Below are 17157 nucleotides of genomic sequence, written 5' to 3' on the forward strand. Positions count from 1 at the left end.
CCGAAAACCCCCATCAGGGCGTGTGTGTAGTGTATTTAATTGAAACTACTTTTGAGGTTGTTGTAAGCCCTCGTAATTACGTTTCCGAAACTGCACCATCTAGTACGCAAACTCCACAGTTCTGTAGTGTCGCTCTTTATTTTCCCATATCTCGATATCCATAAGGCTTACCGAGTTGAGGTTTTCGGTAAACAGATGTCAGTTCCTTACATTTTAGAGACATATATTTTCATATATCTAAAAAATACAGACATTAGGTACCCCATGGTAGCCCGAACACCATTGAGGTACCCACTTACTTTTGAATGGTAATACATTTTGAGTTGTTGTTCAGCATCAATAAACACTTCATAGTTTTTCTACGTGCAACCCAAAAGTCCATACCTGACCTAACAGATTTTGTCCATTTAATCTCAAAAATGTTAAGATACTTTGTATTGTTAAGTACAACCAAATTAAGCACACTGAATATAACATTTTAAATATTTTCTGATTTTTGTTGCAGGTATTTCGTGCATCAAACCAGGATTCTGCTTGAAAGACAGTCAAAAGAAGCAGTGTAGGTTGTGGCTAAAAGTACGCCCTTTCTGAAGACAGACTCAGTTGTACTTACATTATTTTGTACGAATATATAACCCTAATAAAGATACTCTACTACAAATTATTTCTTTCTTCCATAAATTATAATAAAATATTATCTCTGTTTAAAGAAAATGATTGTTAATGTTAAATCATTTTAATTCTTTTTCTCTGTAATAAGAACATTATCCCTAGCAATATTTTTTATCTTTGTGCTATTGCGATTGGATGAAGTAAAATTCTATACGAAGCACTATTATTTCAGACATGCATTAATAACTAATGTATTGTTCTGTATGTAAGACAATGTGTATACTGAACATGTCTAGCGAAGGTGTTGTTTTAATACAGAATCTATAACTCAGCTTTTCAGTAGTCAACTTTATTGGGAATCCGAAGAAAGAAGTTAAAAAAAAAAAAAAATGTTGGACTTACCAGCGTGTGTGTGTTCGAATTCTGGACTAATCCAAATTATCCAGAGAAATCATTATATATTTCTTTGTTGCTATTTCAGATGTATCCTTTATCCAAGTCGTATGAAACGGAGACTTCATACATCGCTATACTTTGTATGAACTATGTTCCGTATTTACTTAATCACTTTGTAACTTTCTCTAGTGTTGACAAGGCCGCAGGTGTCAATCGAATAGTTTAGTGTTTCACTCATGTCACCTTGTGACTAAGGTACGTCCTGTCGGTATATATATGGTACTGGGTTCAATTAGCGATAAAATACATTTTTTAGCGTTAAACAAATGCAAAAATCTATACGAAATGAGATACCGTGATCTCTGACTTACGGATAACACCAAGCAACTAATGGTACTGAGTGTGATTGAGTTTACTAATTACTATTTGGCTAAAATCAGTGTTCCTTTATCTATAGTTCTTTTCGTGCTTTGAATTGCAAAGTTTGAAATAACCGTTTTAAATTATTGTGTATATATATCTTCCGAGTAATTCTGAGAATCATTGCTCTTTCTTTAAGCAATGTATGAGACTGTTAAATTGCTCTTTCCTTAAAATGTTGCACTAAGAAGGATGCATCCAGGAAAGTCCAAATTTGCAGAATGTCTATAGCAGGGAAGAATAAATATGTTTAGTCGATGGCTGCACAACGCCTCCGCTGTCACCACGTTGTCACACAGCGAATACAGCGAACGTTTAAGAGTATTCTGCACTTACTATTAGGTATCGGCCTGGGAACTTTGGCGCATCTACCCAGTCTCCTTCTTGGTGTTTCATTTTTAATGGCGAGTACTGAGTAGGAATAATATTGTAAGCGAATGCGTTTCCGGCTGACACCACACTTTTAATTATTGCGACATTTAAAAAAAAAAAAAAAAAACCTGTTAATTAAAATGTACAGAGAAGTTATTTCTGGAAAATTCTATTCAGGCCTCTTGTGGTAACAACTGCACTTTAGTAGAAGATACTATTAAGGAAAAGAATGAGGTAAAATAATCTTTATATCGTACAAGCAATGGATGATAACAGCTTAATAAATGATTGTACGTAAATCTTGTTTGAGTTTGAATATAGGATTGTATAAGGCTGTGCATTTTGCATTATTATTGAGGTGCTGCAACTAACTAACTGCAAACCATATGATAAATTCTTACAGTAATATATCACATATTGATTTACTCTGTATGGAAACGAAAATAGTTTAATATATGGTTAACCTCCTTTGTGCCAGGGGCGGATCCAGAGGGGGGCGATCGGGGCGATCGCCCCCCCCACAAGAGGAAACTTTCTTATTTTATATATAAATAAACCCATCCATAACAAGTTTGGAGCTCTTAAAAGTAGCAGTATTACCGCCGACCGCCCCCCCCAGAAGTCCGTCCTGGATCCGCCCCTGCTTTGTGCCCATAATTTTAAAATTAACGCTTGTGTCACTTTTCAACACTTGACTTTGCAGTAGCTTTCCAACGAATTAGCAGGAAGCCCAAACTTATAGGACACCCTGCAGGTAAATACATTTCTTTGGACAGTTTCACTGCTCCAAACTAAGATTTGAAAAGTGTAGTATTGTTAATTTTATTATTATTGGCACAAAGGAGATCAACCATATTTTAAGCTATTTTTGTTTTCATACAGAGTAAAACAATATTTGACAACATTACAGTAAGAATGTATCATGCACTTTGCAGTATGTTGCAGCACTTTAATAATGGTGCACTATACGTACACTCTAGATCCTGCATATGTCCGATCCATACATTACAAGAAGGCAATACGTATTCGATACAGGTAAAATCTGTATATTTCATATGGACAACCTATTAGCTATATACATCCAATCTATACATTACATATGGCGAACCTGTACGCGACATACGTATAATCTATATGCTGCATGCAGACAGTCTGTAAGCTACATATATGCACTCTGTATGGTGCATACGGATATTCTGTATGCTGTATCTGGACAAGCTGTGTGCGACATAAGGAAAATCTGTATAATACATACGTACAATACGTATACTGTATCTAGTCGTACGTATGGGGCACAAGTACAATATAGATGCTGTCTCGGGGTTGAACGCAAGAAACATACGTACAGAACGTGTATTGCATACTTCTTGAAATCATGCTCCGTCCTGATAGTCAGTGTATGTCGTCATTATTAACCCACATGCTACATACGACCCTGACGTCACAAAGCTAGATATTACCTCCGTATATACTTGTTACTGCAGATAACGTCACACGAATGACGTCATTGCACTTGTGCAGACAGTACGTATAATACATACTTTTTCAGCTATACGTTTGCTGCAGGATGTTATATACGGTTGTACGTTAAGTCCAGAAACTACAGGAATTACGAATGTAACCTACGTTTTTAAGTATGCCACCTACATTTTTTTTTCTCAGTGTATAAGATGATGTTGCAAAAAAATAAAAGAAAATTCAGAGTGCCACACGCAAGAAAGACCCAAAACATTTTCTAAATTCCGTGAAGAGAAAAGTTTGATAAGGTTCGGGTATCAAATGTCATTGTGCAAACGTGTGCCGAAATTATACAGGTGTATTTTCCATACTCATAATTTACCCAAATTGGCAATATCAATAAACAAGCTATTGTGTACTAATAAGTGATAAATCGAAATGGATAGAATAATGTAACAAAAATTTTAGAAAAACCAAAAATGGATCAAAAGATTGCGCTCTTGACCGATAATTATTTTTGGGATCGGGGGTTACAAAATGTTTGAACAGGCCCCTAAATCGAGTTTTTGTATTTTGTACAAATTAAGCACATGATACCGAGTAAACTGATAGTTTGGATTTGGCTACACTGTATGTAGTTCTTCAGATATAAGGCCTACAAGGAAAGAATTGATTGAAATATATTGGATCTTTTGATCCTAGAAAAGAATTTCAATAACGATAATATAAACTGGAATTGATTAAAAGAAAAGAGCAAAACGTGTAATGAAAAGTTAGTAACCAGTAACAATCTAAAAACGGAAGCGGCAAAGTGAGATCAAACATGTAAACCTAATGATTGTGAGATCAAACTAAAGGAAATTTGTGTCTTAAAGATGTGTTAGAGACAAAGATATTAAAATAAGCAAAATATACAGAGAGAAGCTGGAACATGTATATTGTAAAGGTAATGATTTCGTAACTGAGGTAGCCAAATATGAACCTATGAGGAAAACATTATAAAAAAGAGGAAAAAGAATTGGCAGATGCTATCTACAAAACAGGAAGGTTTTATTTTGTAGCACGGTGTTTGAATGTTATTAACATACCATGTTGAACTGCCCAAATCGACAGCACAGAGCGAATAGTGATATTGAAGGGTGAAACAATGTAGCTCAATTCATTGATAGCTTAGTTAAATCTTAAAGTCGCTGTTTGATAAAGTATCTGAACATAAAAATGTGTTGTCCCCTGGCGCAAATCCTGAGGGGGGCGGGGAATGAGGGGGACATGTCCCCTCCAACCTTGGAACTGGAACGGACAATCCCCCCCAATAATCCGATTAGAAATGTGTTTTTTGGGGGAGGGGAATGTGATGATTTGTGTCCGATTGCCACAAAGGAAAGCGAGATGAAATCGATGTCCCCTCAGAATAAGCCTCAAATCTGCCCGCCTCCCGATATTGAAGACAACTCTGCTCCCTGATCCTCCACAGGATTGTTTTTCAACTTTACAAATATTTTGAGCATCACTTAACCCCCCCCCCCAAAAAAAAATTAAACAGTCTTACTACCCTTCCCCCCAATGTTGAAGACAGATTTACGCCGCTGGTTCAGTCACTACCTATATAAAAGCACTTTGAACCTTTAAGAAAACATAGGCGACTACAATACATAGCTAATATTGAAGGAAAGAATTGAATGTGCATTAGATGAATATGTAACCTCCAACAAACAAAAAATTTGAGGGGTTTGTTTGTTCTTGAGAAACAATTATATTATCTATTGTTATAATTATTGTGCTTTTAAATTAGACTACTAAGTTGATAGAGTTATGTTTGCTTGATCATTGCTCTGACTAGTTAATGTCGATTATTATGTGATATAATTTTATAAGTTGTATTTGTTTGATAACTTTCTTTGATTACTAACTATAATGTACTGATTGAATCCTATTCTGAAACATGACAGTAACTGATTGGTTTTGTAACTTTGACTTCGCTTCTTTTACTTGATGAGATAAAGTGTTTATATGTTCGTGGAGACAGTAGACCTTCCTCTAACTGAACGACAACAAATATCTTCTCTTATAAGAACTATCTATGACGCCTAAGGACTAGTTTCGAACAGTGTCGCGTAATCTAGAAAAGCAGCGAGAAATAGTGTTTGTGATCATAAATCAACCTCATGAAATTCAAAGAAGTAGTGATGTTTTCAGGAAGTGACCTGAACAAGTTTCCTATGGAGTACAAAATTCCCCTCCCAGCGACATACGTACGATATATTCGTTCTTGCTCAATGTCGGTCACTATTTTTTTAATCGATGATACTTTTTACTTCCCACGTTTTGAAAGTTCCTCTGGAAAAATATGAAATCACTACTGGATAGAAGGATATTGGGACCCAGAGTTCATTCCTCAAAATTTGTAAATAATAATAATAATAATAATAATAATAATAATAATAATAATAATAATAATAATAATAATAATAATAATAATAATAATAATAATAATAATAACTCCTTTTTCACGAATCGTGGATTCAGCATGTGGCACATTTTCATCATTAACAGTTACGCTAGGATGCAGAAAACATTGCTCACCAACGACTGACATGTATCTTTTTCGAACTTATTTATCCATTCGTACATGTTCTCTCGCTTATAAGCTATCTCCATACATTGCCAATACCCATCTATAAATTTCAATAGGTTTCACAGCCACAAAAATCTAATAACTACTCGTTACTCTTCTATGGTGCAAATAGCTAAGGACATTGTCATTTTGTTTCAACTGTTCTTCTCGTTCAGCACGTCATATCATGTGTTGGAAAGTGTCAACAGCATTTCGAAGCATGTATCTTCCCATCATGGGTGTTTAAAATGCCTAAGTCTGTGGCTATTTGAGAATGCGTCTTCGAGGCGTTATCCCTCGCAGCGAACGCGACCTAGGTGGTTACTCGGTATTTTACTTTCGCCCGAGTTATAAATCATACTGTGAGCCAGTCAGGGTTTCCAGGTCTTTTTTTGCCAGGTCCATGTCTATAATAGCAGAGTTCCAATACTCTGCACAAAGCGTCTTCCAAGCAGCTATTTCTTGCTAAAATCCCCTTGTCTGGCAACATGTCTTTCCTTTTTTTCCCTTCCTTTAGAAATCTTTTAAACAGCAGACGGTCTATTGTTCTGAAACGCACCAAATACGCTCAAGCTAACGTTTTCTCCGCATTCTTATTGCTTTCGCGTTTGTAGCGCACTGTATAGCCATTCACATTTAAATACATGGTCAGCGTATTCCAAACGTACGCATGAGCAATAAAAACGCATTGCGAACGCTTCAAATAGCCAACTACTAAGAGTATCTCTTTCCAGCAATTCTATTAATTTTTTATAATATTCTCATATGTCACATTTCATAATTGACCTATATCATAAGAACAGAGAATAGTGATGACAATTTCACATGGCTCTTACTCCAATCCACAATTTGGAAAATATCTAATCAGTGGCGTACTATTTACTGTTTTATTATTAACAATTAACAAAGATTGAAAACCTGGTTGTTATTAACAAAGTTTATGATACTGAAATATCAATAACATTAAAAGCAAACGAAAAGATTGAAAACAAAATAAGCTAGGGTCTCTGTATCGAAGAACTATGCAGTAATTCGCCTAATACGAATGAAGAAAAGTCTGGAAAAAAAGTATTCAGGATGGTGGCCATCAGATTTGAATATTCGAGCTCTAGGTTGGAAGTGCAAAACACATTCTGATACTTGCTCGTAGAGATCACAGTAATACCCTTTGACTTTATACCCACCTTATAGATACGAAGGATCAAACTCATTAAACAAAACAATAATTCAAAATTTACTGGCTTAAAATGACTGTAAAATTTCAAATGCAATGGAAACAAATTGAATGTATTCCATTACTGCAAACCAAAACTACTTCAGTTGTTTAGTAAAAAGGATTAAAGCATTTCACTGGATAACACTATATGCACATTTTGGAATGTGCAAAGTTACCTGGTAATTTTAGTGCTCTGCCATGTTGGTATAATAGGTTTGTTTGATCTTAGCACGCTTCCCGCCTAAATGATAGATCTGTCTACCCGCCAAATAGCAATGACCTCATTTGATCGGCTGGTTGGCAACTAACGTCACCTACACGATAAAGCTAATAAGACGCATATTGGATTAAAACGTCCACGTGAGTGCTAGCAGAAAGTGCTTTAAAAACCAACCAAGTGCACTGGCCGGAAGCGTGCCAAGATAAAGCAAACGTACTCTACAGACTACAAACTAGCCACTCAAAGATAAGATATTACTAAACCATTGATAATGTACTTACAAAAGATTTTATCTTTTCCTTTTCGTCCAGGAATGTACTACATGTTTTCTCCGTTTTTCACAGAAATGAACCATACAGTTACTAGGTGAAATGATTCAATTATTGGCCTTTTATTGCTTCTACAATAACGAATTGTTAATTCTAACTGAATTATTAGCAACATATTGACATTATCTTGCATTCCGTTAAGACATAAATTTCTGGTTTGTCTTTTTTCACGTATTATTTGATTACTTGCATCTAAAATAGTTTCCAATTATTAAGTAATGCAAGGGAAGCGAGAAGTACGAAATTGCTGATAGGCCTACTTACTAACTTATAGTTCCCAGTCCTTTTATACGGGGTACTTTATTTGTTTGCCTTGGGGAAAGTTCGATAAAAGAAAGTAAACCGAATGCGACATAAATTTTTCCAGTAAATTGAAGCTTTAATTAACAAGTGTATTTATTACATGTTTTATTGTATGTATTAAGAAGTGCAATAAATTTGTTCATTTAATTTTCAGATCGCAATCGACCTGGTGGTTATGATCAAGGAAGTTATGGACAAGGAGGAAATAGGCCTCCTTATGGGCAAAATGGGTACGGACAAGGTAGCTATGGACAAGGAGGCTATGGACAAGGAGGCTATGGGCAAGGAGGTTATGGTCAGAACCGACCACCTTATGGTCAGAATGGGTCCGGACAAGGAAGCTATGGCCAGAATCGACCACCTTACGGTCAGAATGGGTATGGGCAAGGAGGCTACGGTCAGAATCGCCCACCTTATGGTCAGGGACAAGGAAGCTATGGTCAGGGAGGTTATGGACAAGGTAATTACGGCCAAGGTGGAAATCGACCAGGTTATGGTCAGAATGGTTATGGACAAGGTAATTACGGTCAAGGTGGTAATCGGCCAGGATATGGTCAGAATGGTTATGGGCAAGGTAGTTACGGTCAAGGTGGGAATCGACCAGGGTATGGTCAGAATGGTTATGGACAAGGAAGTTACGGCCAGGGTGGGAATCGACCTGGGTATGGACAGAATGGTTATGGGCAAGGAGGGTATGGTCAAGGCGGAAATCGACCAGGATATGGTCAGAATGGTTATGGACAAGGAAGTTACGGTCAAGGTGGGAATCGACCTGGGTATGGGCAGAATGGTTATGGGCAAGGAGGGTATGGTCAAGGCGGAAACCGACCAGGTTATGGTCAAGGTGGTTATGGACAAGGCGGTTATGGACAAGGCGGTTATGGACAAGGAGGTTACGGGCAAGGAGGTTATGGACAGGGGGGTTATGGCCAAGGTGGATATGGTCAAGGAGGAAATCGACCACCATATGGTCAAAATGGACAGGGAAATAGACCTGATTATGGACAAGGAGGAAATAGACCAGGTCAAGGAGGATATGGACAAGGAGAGTATGGTCAAGGAGGATACGGACAAGGAGGCAACCGCCCGGGAGGATCTGGACAAGGAGGTTATGGACAAGGTGGATATGGGCAAGGAGGTTATGGCCAAGGAGGAAACACGCAAGGTGGTTATGGACAGGGTGGATATAGGAGTGAAGCAACTGGAGTGTATCGGGGAAATGGGAACGGGTATAGAGACAGGTATTATTCAGGGGAATATAACAGCGTCTATGAGTCAGCTTATGAGGATTATGACTCACGTCCCTATGGAAGAAGTGCTGTTGAAAGCAGATCGAATGGAAGCACGTTAGGATTCTACGGAGTGAATACAAACATTCTAAAATGAAATTGATGCCTTATGTCATATATTGTGTCATATAAACTTTTAATTTATCTGTGTTGAAAGCATCTGTGATGCATCATATGCATTTTAAGATATTTACAAAGAAATAAGAGTGAATGGTCAATAATGTTAATTTATATGTCTCTTGTTCGAGTGAGTGAAGAAACGTGAGTGTCTGATGTGAATTATTTGATGTGAATTGTACTATACATAGATCTATCAAATGGTTATTGGAAGCATCTAAAACATTATTAAATGTGACGAAAACATATTTTTGCTTATTATTACATAGAGTTCAAAAACTCAAGTGTATTTAACATAACTGAAGAGTATCTTTAAGATTTTGTAATATGTGGATAGTTTCTACTCTGTTGTACGTAGTAAAAAAAATATTAATTGAATACTAGGAAGCCTCGTAAATAAACATGACACCATTTACCATTTTACTCAGGTGTGACATACGCCATTAGATATACTACTAAAATAGGTTAAGGTCATTCTTGGCATTATCCCTTTCTCACTTTAGTAAGCATATAGTTGCTTGATCTTGCAACATTGAAATGTAACTAATATCTTGACTCGTAATAGCTAGATCAAGTATGACGTTCTTCCATCATTACTTTCGGCATGACTTGTTTTCAGTAGTTTCCAAAAGAAATGTGCTACCTATAGATCAACACAATTATCACCTTTTGTGTTGATTTGTAAACATTATAATATTTCTCTAAGAAACAAAAAAAAAAAAAAAAACACACTTTAAGGAATGAGTGGGCCAAAAGGCAAGACTACGAAACATTGGTTGGTTGTTGGTTAGTAGATTAGAGTTCAGCGTCCTATTCGGTAGCTTGGCTATACAGGTACAGCTTAACGTGGAACTTGAACGTCGAGTTTCGCCGGGAATCGAACTCGGGTGTTCCGCGTCAAAGACAAGGTGACGAATGTATTACATGAAAAATAAATGTGAATCCTATACTGGTCAATATATATATATATATTTAACTAGCAGTGAAAATGTTTGGAACCGAAAATAAAACGTTTTGATTCTTACACTTCAGTTTTGCCACACTCAAGATTAGTGATTATGCCAAATGTGAGTCTAAATTATGCTAGATTTTTCTTTAATTATACCTGACTTTCAAATGGTCTATCCGCGCTAACTTAAAGATCTCCCATTTTCCTGGATTTGTATCAGCTATATTTATGTACGAAACAGTGGCAAGCAAGGATGTAATATATAAGATTTTACATTAATTACTGTATATAGTATTCAAATTGGCCATATTTTTATTATATATGAGATTGAGCCCGCTTCCAATGCCTTGGCAATGTTATTATATGATTGAAATTATGTCACTTTCCTTTTGTCAATTGCATAAATATGATTCACTCTTAACTAGAAAGACTTACGTTACATTATTATGGGCAAAGGACCCCTCGTACATTTCTCCATCCACTAGCTGCATAATGTGTCCTTGCCTTTCTCTTGCTTTGTAAAGGTGATAACTGAATAACGCTTATTATTTAACGAGGTTGAACAATATACAGCAACTCGAGACAAATGATGGAACTCAAGTATATACGCATATACCTAAGTTATATATAAAGATGTATTCCATATAGATCAAAGATATTACAGTTATTTTTTACTATCGCCCAAGGCACCTGGAAAACCACAGAAAAAAAGATAGGTTTTTAAAATTCCTTTTCCCTTATACTACTACCTCTATGTCAGTCGGGGGCCACGGTGACTCAGTGGTAGGGCCTTACCTCTGGTGCGTGTGGTCCATGCTTCGATCCCCGGCCAAGTAAGTTTGTGGTGGACAACAACGTGTCCGTGGGTTTTCTCGGGGCACTCGCGTTTCCTCCCTCTTTCTCATTCCACCAATTATTCTATCATTATTAATATGCTTTAAACATTGTCACCCTTAGCCACCAATCATGGAACATTAAGATTAGTTTAAAGGGACAAGTTTAGCCGATAGATGGCACTACAGTCTTCGTATCTCATGTATTTTTTATCTTTCACGAAAATTCACGATTTCTCTTACAAATTTCAAACTACAGACTTCAAATTTTCAGAAAAGGAACTTCATAATCTATCGAAGGCAATAATCCGTGTCGATATTTTATTTAGAATTTTCTTCATTGTTGAAATGACTTGATTGTTGAAATGGATGTCCAAACCTCTAACAATCGAACTGTTTCAACGATGAAGAAAATTCTAAATAAAATATCTGCACGGATTATTGCCTTCGATAGATTATGAAGTTCCTTTTCTAAAAATTTGAAGTCTGTAAGTTGAAATTTGTAAGAAAAATCGTGAATTTTCGTGAAGATAAAAATACATGGGAGAGATACGAAGACTGTAGTGCCATCTATCGGCAAAACTTGTCCCTTTACACTAACCTTAAACTGAAAGTTTTTCTATAGCAGTCATTCTCAACTTGATGTCTGTAATATCATAGTTTACTGAATGAATTTTCAGTAAATTACATGAAAAGAATAAGGAGGAGACATGAAATTTAGCTTTGATAAAGCCAGTGGTAATAAACAAGAACGTTGATGGTTTTGCAGATATCGTATTATTTTTGGATCCATAACTTCTTGTACACTGCCAACACTGATTCTTTTCATTCTCCTACCACATCACATCTTCTCCCTTGTTCCACCTATTTCTCACTGTCGTTTCGCAGGTCACAAAAGTGTGTTCTTACGCCATTCATCTACCATTTGCATAATGACAACCACGGATTGCACAAGGTCCATCACATCTCTTGAGATACTGTTGATGACAGTGTTCAGGAGAGGCTGGGATACGTTGCTCCATTTTTCCTTATTGGCAGTTTTGAGAGTCTTTAGGGTCCGACTGGTGTATTACGTTGTGTAATTTCTCTTTCGAGAGCACCTCAGGCATTTTCGGTCAGATTATGATCTTGAGAATATGCTGGCCAGTCCATACGAGTGATGTTTTCACTCTGCAGTGCCTCAGCAACTGTAGGAGTTCAGTGTGGTCACGCCTTGTTATCCATGTTAACAAAGCTTAGATCTACTGCACCACCGAAAATACAAAATTCCTTTAAAGATCTCGGTAGAATAATCTTTTGGAGTATCGGATCCTGCGTCGAAGATGTGTTCTTCCCTTTTTCAGTATTTTTAGTCATATCACAGCTCGAGAATACCCGTAACTGTTATATCTATAGACATGTTGCGAATGATATCGTGTTACTATTTTTCTCAACACCATGTTACGTCCAGAATCACTCGTCGCGCAGAATCATGGTTTATTTGAAATATCAGATTAGATCATATATTTTGGTCAAAGTCACTATTTTCGCTATATCATTATGATCTGGGACGACGGTGAACGTAGATAATAGAACAAACCTCGCTTTTTCTCTTGCAAGAGAAAATCTAGCGTCATCATGAAGCGATTCCTAAACACATAGATACCAGAAGTACCATTAAATGTGTGAGCAATTCGGACTGAAATAGCAAATCGATGTGTTTTTGCCATTTGGTCTATTTACGAGCTTGTTGTTCTGTGGTACACCTTCCATGATCTCCAAAATGCACACACACATAGCTGTTTCTTTTGTAACAGTGCCGTACTTAAGTCGGGAAATGACATTTTTTGATGTATTCAGCACACGTGAACCTCTGTCACACTTTGATTTAATTCAAGCCGACCAGCTGTTCTACCAGAATCATAATTACTTATATAGGTTCTTCACGCCATCTTCCAAGACGCCATGGGCCTTATCCAGAGTCGTTTTGACGTATGATTAACGTCATACTAAAGCCCTGACTACTGCAGGAAACATATGTTAGTCGAACTCTTTAATATGGCACTAATAACGCATCAAAACGACTCTGTATAAGGCCCCATAAGTTTTCACAACATTATTGACTTATCTCTTAGCTACCACTTTCTCACTCATAGTGGGAAAGTGGTAGCTAAGCAGCGTTGCCAACCTCGAAGTCCAAAATTATCGATTTTCGTCCTTAAAATTATCGTATATTACAAAATGTTATCGTATATTCGTTATAGGCGTGATAATTATATAAACAAGTATAATACTACTAATAATAGCAATAATATATAATAAACATCTAGTAATCTTCAGTTTAGAACTCCATATCGGTGTCACTATCCTTATCATACCTAATTACGCAAAGTAATTATGCGATACGTAATTTCACTTGGCAGAAAACGATTCTAACTTCTTTGTTTTTCACATCCAAACAAATGCGCTAACATTCACGTGAGCGAATAATAGAGCCATCAAGAACAAACAATATTGCCACCTCCACGTAAATGTGATGGATGCAGGGATGCAGAGTTACCAATTCTCAAATCGTTATTGATTTATTTTGGCGAGAATGACTGTTAAACATATGTGTTTTATAATTCTTTATTGCACACCTACAATTTATTTGCACATTCAAAAACTGCTAAAAAGTGTACGTTCTAAAATTATCGTATACTTACCTATTATCGCAAGGGCATTATCGTATATCGTATTAAGGCTTAAATTATCGTATATGACGATAAATTATCGTATGGTTGGCAACCCTGTAGCTAAGCAGCATTTTCTTGATATCAGCGACCACAGAGTGTGCTTGCTTCTATTTGTGGGACAACTGCTCGCTACTGCCCTCTAGTGATATATGTATAAAAATATACAATATTTTGCATTAAAGGCTCTAAATCTAGCCTTTGGCTTGAACAACGAATCTTTAAAGTCAGATATGAAACTTCCCTATTAGGTCATTATGCTTCTGCCTTTCTAATAAGATTATGGTGATGTATAATTTTAAACCTTTGTGTTAATACTATATTATTAGCTTCCAAGCAATTAATTAGTATTTGTTGTGATTACTATATTTAATTTTCAATAATAGAGGTTTTAATAATAAGTTTCTACTGTAACTTCTTGAGTCTGGATTTATGTGTACAGTCAGCAACAAAAGTTCTTTCCGTTTGGTAAAATTAGTTTTGGGAAAAAAGATGGTAGTGACGTGAAGAAAATTACATTATTTTTAATTTGCTGAAAACTCTACTCAAATTATCTTTCCATTCTGAAGTTATTTACGTACGATATTCTATTTCATCAAACTGAAAGAACTTTTGTCACTGACTGTACGTGTAAATAAGTTATATTTTTTGAATATGTTGTGTTATTTACGTATGTATAGGTATTTCTCAGTTGTGTCAGCTAGACACGAGTTAGAACTTAGTCGTCTTCCTCTCTTAAATTTCTGCACTAGGTATGTATTATATTTTACGTCAAGCTTGGGTGATATCATTCTAGAGAGACTGAATCATATTTTTTTGTATATTGTTCCTTTATAAACTATACTCTGTATCTAAGTTAACCTGTAAAAAAAATATGTAGAGCAAACATATGTATTTTTGTTAAATATATTTATAATTCATTACCTTATGTTATGAATCACATTAACTGTGTTACCTGAATGTGCTAATATAGGTACTATACATAGCCTCGTATGTATATAAACGCATATTTCATATTTATATTTGTATTCCACTGCATCTTCCCCGTCAGATTTACTAAACCATTTAATGATAAGTAATGTAGTATATATTACTGTAAATACGATTCATTTAGTGTTGGGCTTTAAAAATTATAATTACATTATTATTTTGCCTTCTGTATTTGATTCTTTATGTTCCTTGCAAATGCTGTGGTAAACATTTGTAATAAAATATTTTAAAGCCACAGAAGTATTGAATTTTATTCAGTAGTTTCTTTTTTTGTTCTCTCTCTCTTTTGAAACTGCGATCCTTAAACAAACATTCTGTACTCCGCAATAGGTCGTAGTATGTTAAGAACCACAAGTTTACAGGGGAGCACTTTGTGCAATTTTGAGTCATGATGATATGTTGCGAGCATACATGATATTTTGCCAGGTAATGAAACAAATAGCGCCAGATCACCTATTTTTATAAACTAAAAACATCTCTATTTTAACCATGTTTGTCACCTTTAATGACCAATCAACTATATCCATACTTTGCTAAATTCCACAGAACAACTCAAAACTCAATAGCTCAAATTTACATGGTGAATGCATTCTACGAACATTAAGTTGCAACATTATGGACTATATTGTTCAAGACATATTCAAGAGTTAATAATTTATATACGAACAATTCCTAGACACTCCAAAGAATAATATAGTGGGGCTACATATTTTAGTACTTACGCATTCTAACATGTTTTACTGCGAACTTTTAGCCTACCTGAGCAGACTTTCCACTCATTTCCGTTGATATTTAGTTGAGTGCCATTGAGCTTGGCTTTTCTGTGTCTTTTTTAACTTCTTGTTTGCCTTAAATCGTAGCTTTAAACTCGGCATTTATCTCCCCCATATGTTTGGAGATATTCTCCTAAATTCATCATAATAAACTCATAAAAATATACTTCTATGTAGAAATGCTTGCTATTATCTCCATAGATTGAGAACGAGAGAACATTCTTTGGTGTGGTTAACAACAATGCTGTAGACAAGAAATACTTCCAATAAGTACGTACGCAATTACTTGCATACTGGAAAATTACTGTTATTGTTCCTGTGTAAAATGAAAGAAAGGGCAATATGTGTTATATCATAAAGCTTTACAAAAACATTAAGTGTACAAAAACTTTAAGGGTAGGTACCTGAGGTCAAAACGAGAAAAAAGTTCTTTGCAACTTTACTCGTGTTGGCGTACAGCTACAAGATGCTGAAAGCGTTGGAAAATGAATTTTAGAGGGATTCCAGGTTCTTTTTCAGATAAAGATAGACCAAAATGAGCTTGTATTGAAGAAGCTCAGAAGAGCACAACAGAGAAGAGTGATTAGTTTGAACCAACTCGATATTTCAAATTACATCCTGCGATATTTAGAATTTTGTGTCGTGTTGCGTGCGGTTGCATATCATTCGTTAATTACGATACTGAAGAAACATGATTAGTAGTAGTTACCAGTGAAAGGAGTGATCTTATTACTTGGTCCTATGCATTATTTAGACAGCTGCAATGTAAAATAATATAGTGCAATATGTGAAAACATAATGTGAGGACTAATGGCGCAATCACTAGGCAATATCAAAGACAAAGACAATATCGCCAACCTTTGGCGACATCCTAATTTGACGAGAATTTTATATCCGACTTAATGGGAATTTAAGCGTTCCCCGAAACAAACGAAAACGTTTGTTAAAATCCTAAAGTTTGGTTCTCAAATGGAAACTGTCTGTTACACCACTAATTTCGTTTTTCGAATTTCAACTGTCATACTGAAGAAAAGCTGCTTTGAAATGCCATGCCAACGGAACCGACATCAGTAGTAGTAGTCGTCACTGGACAGTGAAGTAATATAAATTGGTTTCATGAGGTGACGAATCACGCTTTACCTTGTTAAATTATGATGGGCTGGGTTTGGTGAGTTTTGTAGGAGGAATGGTTTATTTCAAAGTCTGTTCTACATACACTGACGAACAGCATGCCTAACAAGATGGTAGATGAAATAGCAGTACCAAGTGGAGCCACAAAGTTCTGACAAGGAACAGATCCTCGCATAAATATGTCAAGTGGGAGCCCAATTACTTTTAAATACAGTGTGCAATATAATACCTTAACTTACTTGCTAATTTTATTAACCTTTGTCAATATTCTATTATTCTTTTTCTCTCTTTCTCTTTCCTAATCTCAGCCCTTCTAGAGTCCAAATTCGGCAACATGTACATTAAAGCTAGCTGAAGAGTTACCAAGTGTATACTGTAGATAGATAAATAGACACATAGAATATGAGAGACTGCAGTAATAAGA

General features: G+C 35.9%; 1 protein-coding gene and 1 long non-coding RNA gene across 2 annotated transcripts in view; one reads left to right on the forward strand and one right to left on the reverse strand.

Annotated features, from left to right (window-relative positions):
- LOC145662168 (uncharacterized) overlaps positions 1 to 7646 on the reverse strand; it is a 53783-nt gene extending 46137 nt beyond the window's left edge. Inside the window, exon 1 of the long non-coding RNA XR_014127004.1 lies at positions 7590 to 7646. This is a non-coding gene — a long non-coding RNA (uncharacterized LOC145662168). The remainder of the gene's footprint in view (positions 1 to 7589) is intronic.
- LOC145662167 (uncharacterized) overlaps positions 1 to 11489 on the forward strand; it is a 74703-nt gene extending 63214 nt beyond the window's left edge. Inside the window, exon 4 of the mRNA XM_081727501.1 lies at positions 8095 to 11489. Coding sequence (XP_081583627.1) covers positions 8095 to 9326 — 1232 coding nt within the window. The 3' untranslated portion in view covers positions 9327 to 11489. The remainder of the gene's footprint in view (positions 1 to 8094) is intronic.
- Positions 11490 to 17157: the final 5668 nt, after the last annotated feature.

The sequence above is a fragment of the Thermobia domestica genome, chromosome 10 (genome assembly GCF_964235325.1).
Source record: "Thermobia domestica chromosome 10, izTheDome1.hap1.1, whole genome shotgun sequence".
Classification (NCBI taxonomy): domain Eukaryota; kingdom Metazoa; phylum Arthropoda; class Insecta; order Zygentoma; family Lepismatidae; genus Thermobia; species Thermobia domestica.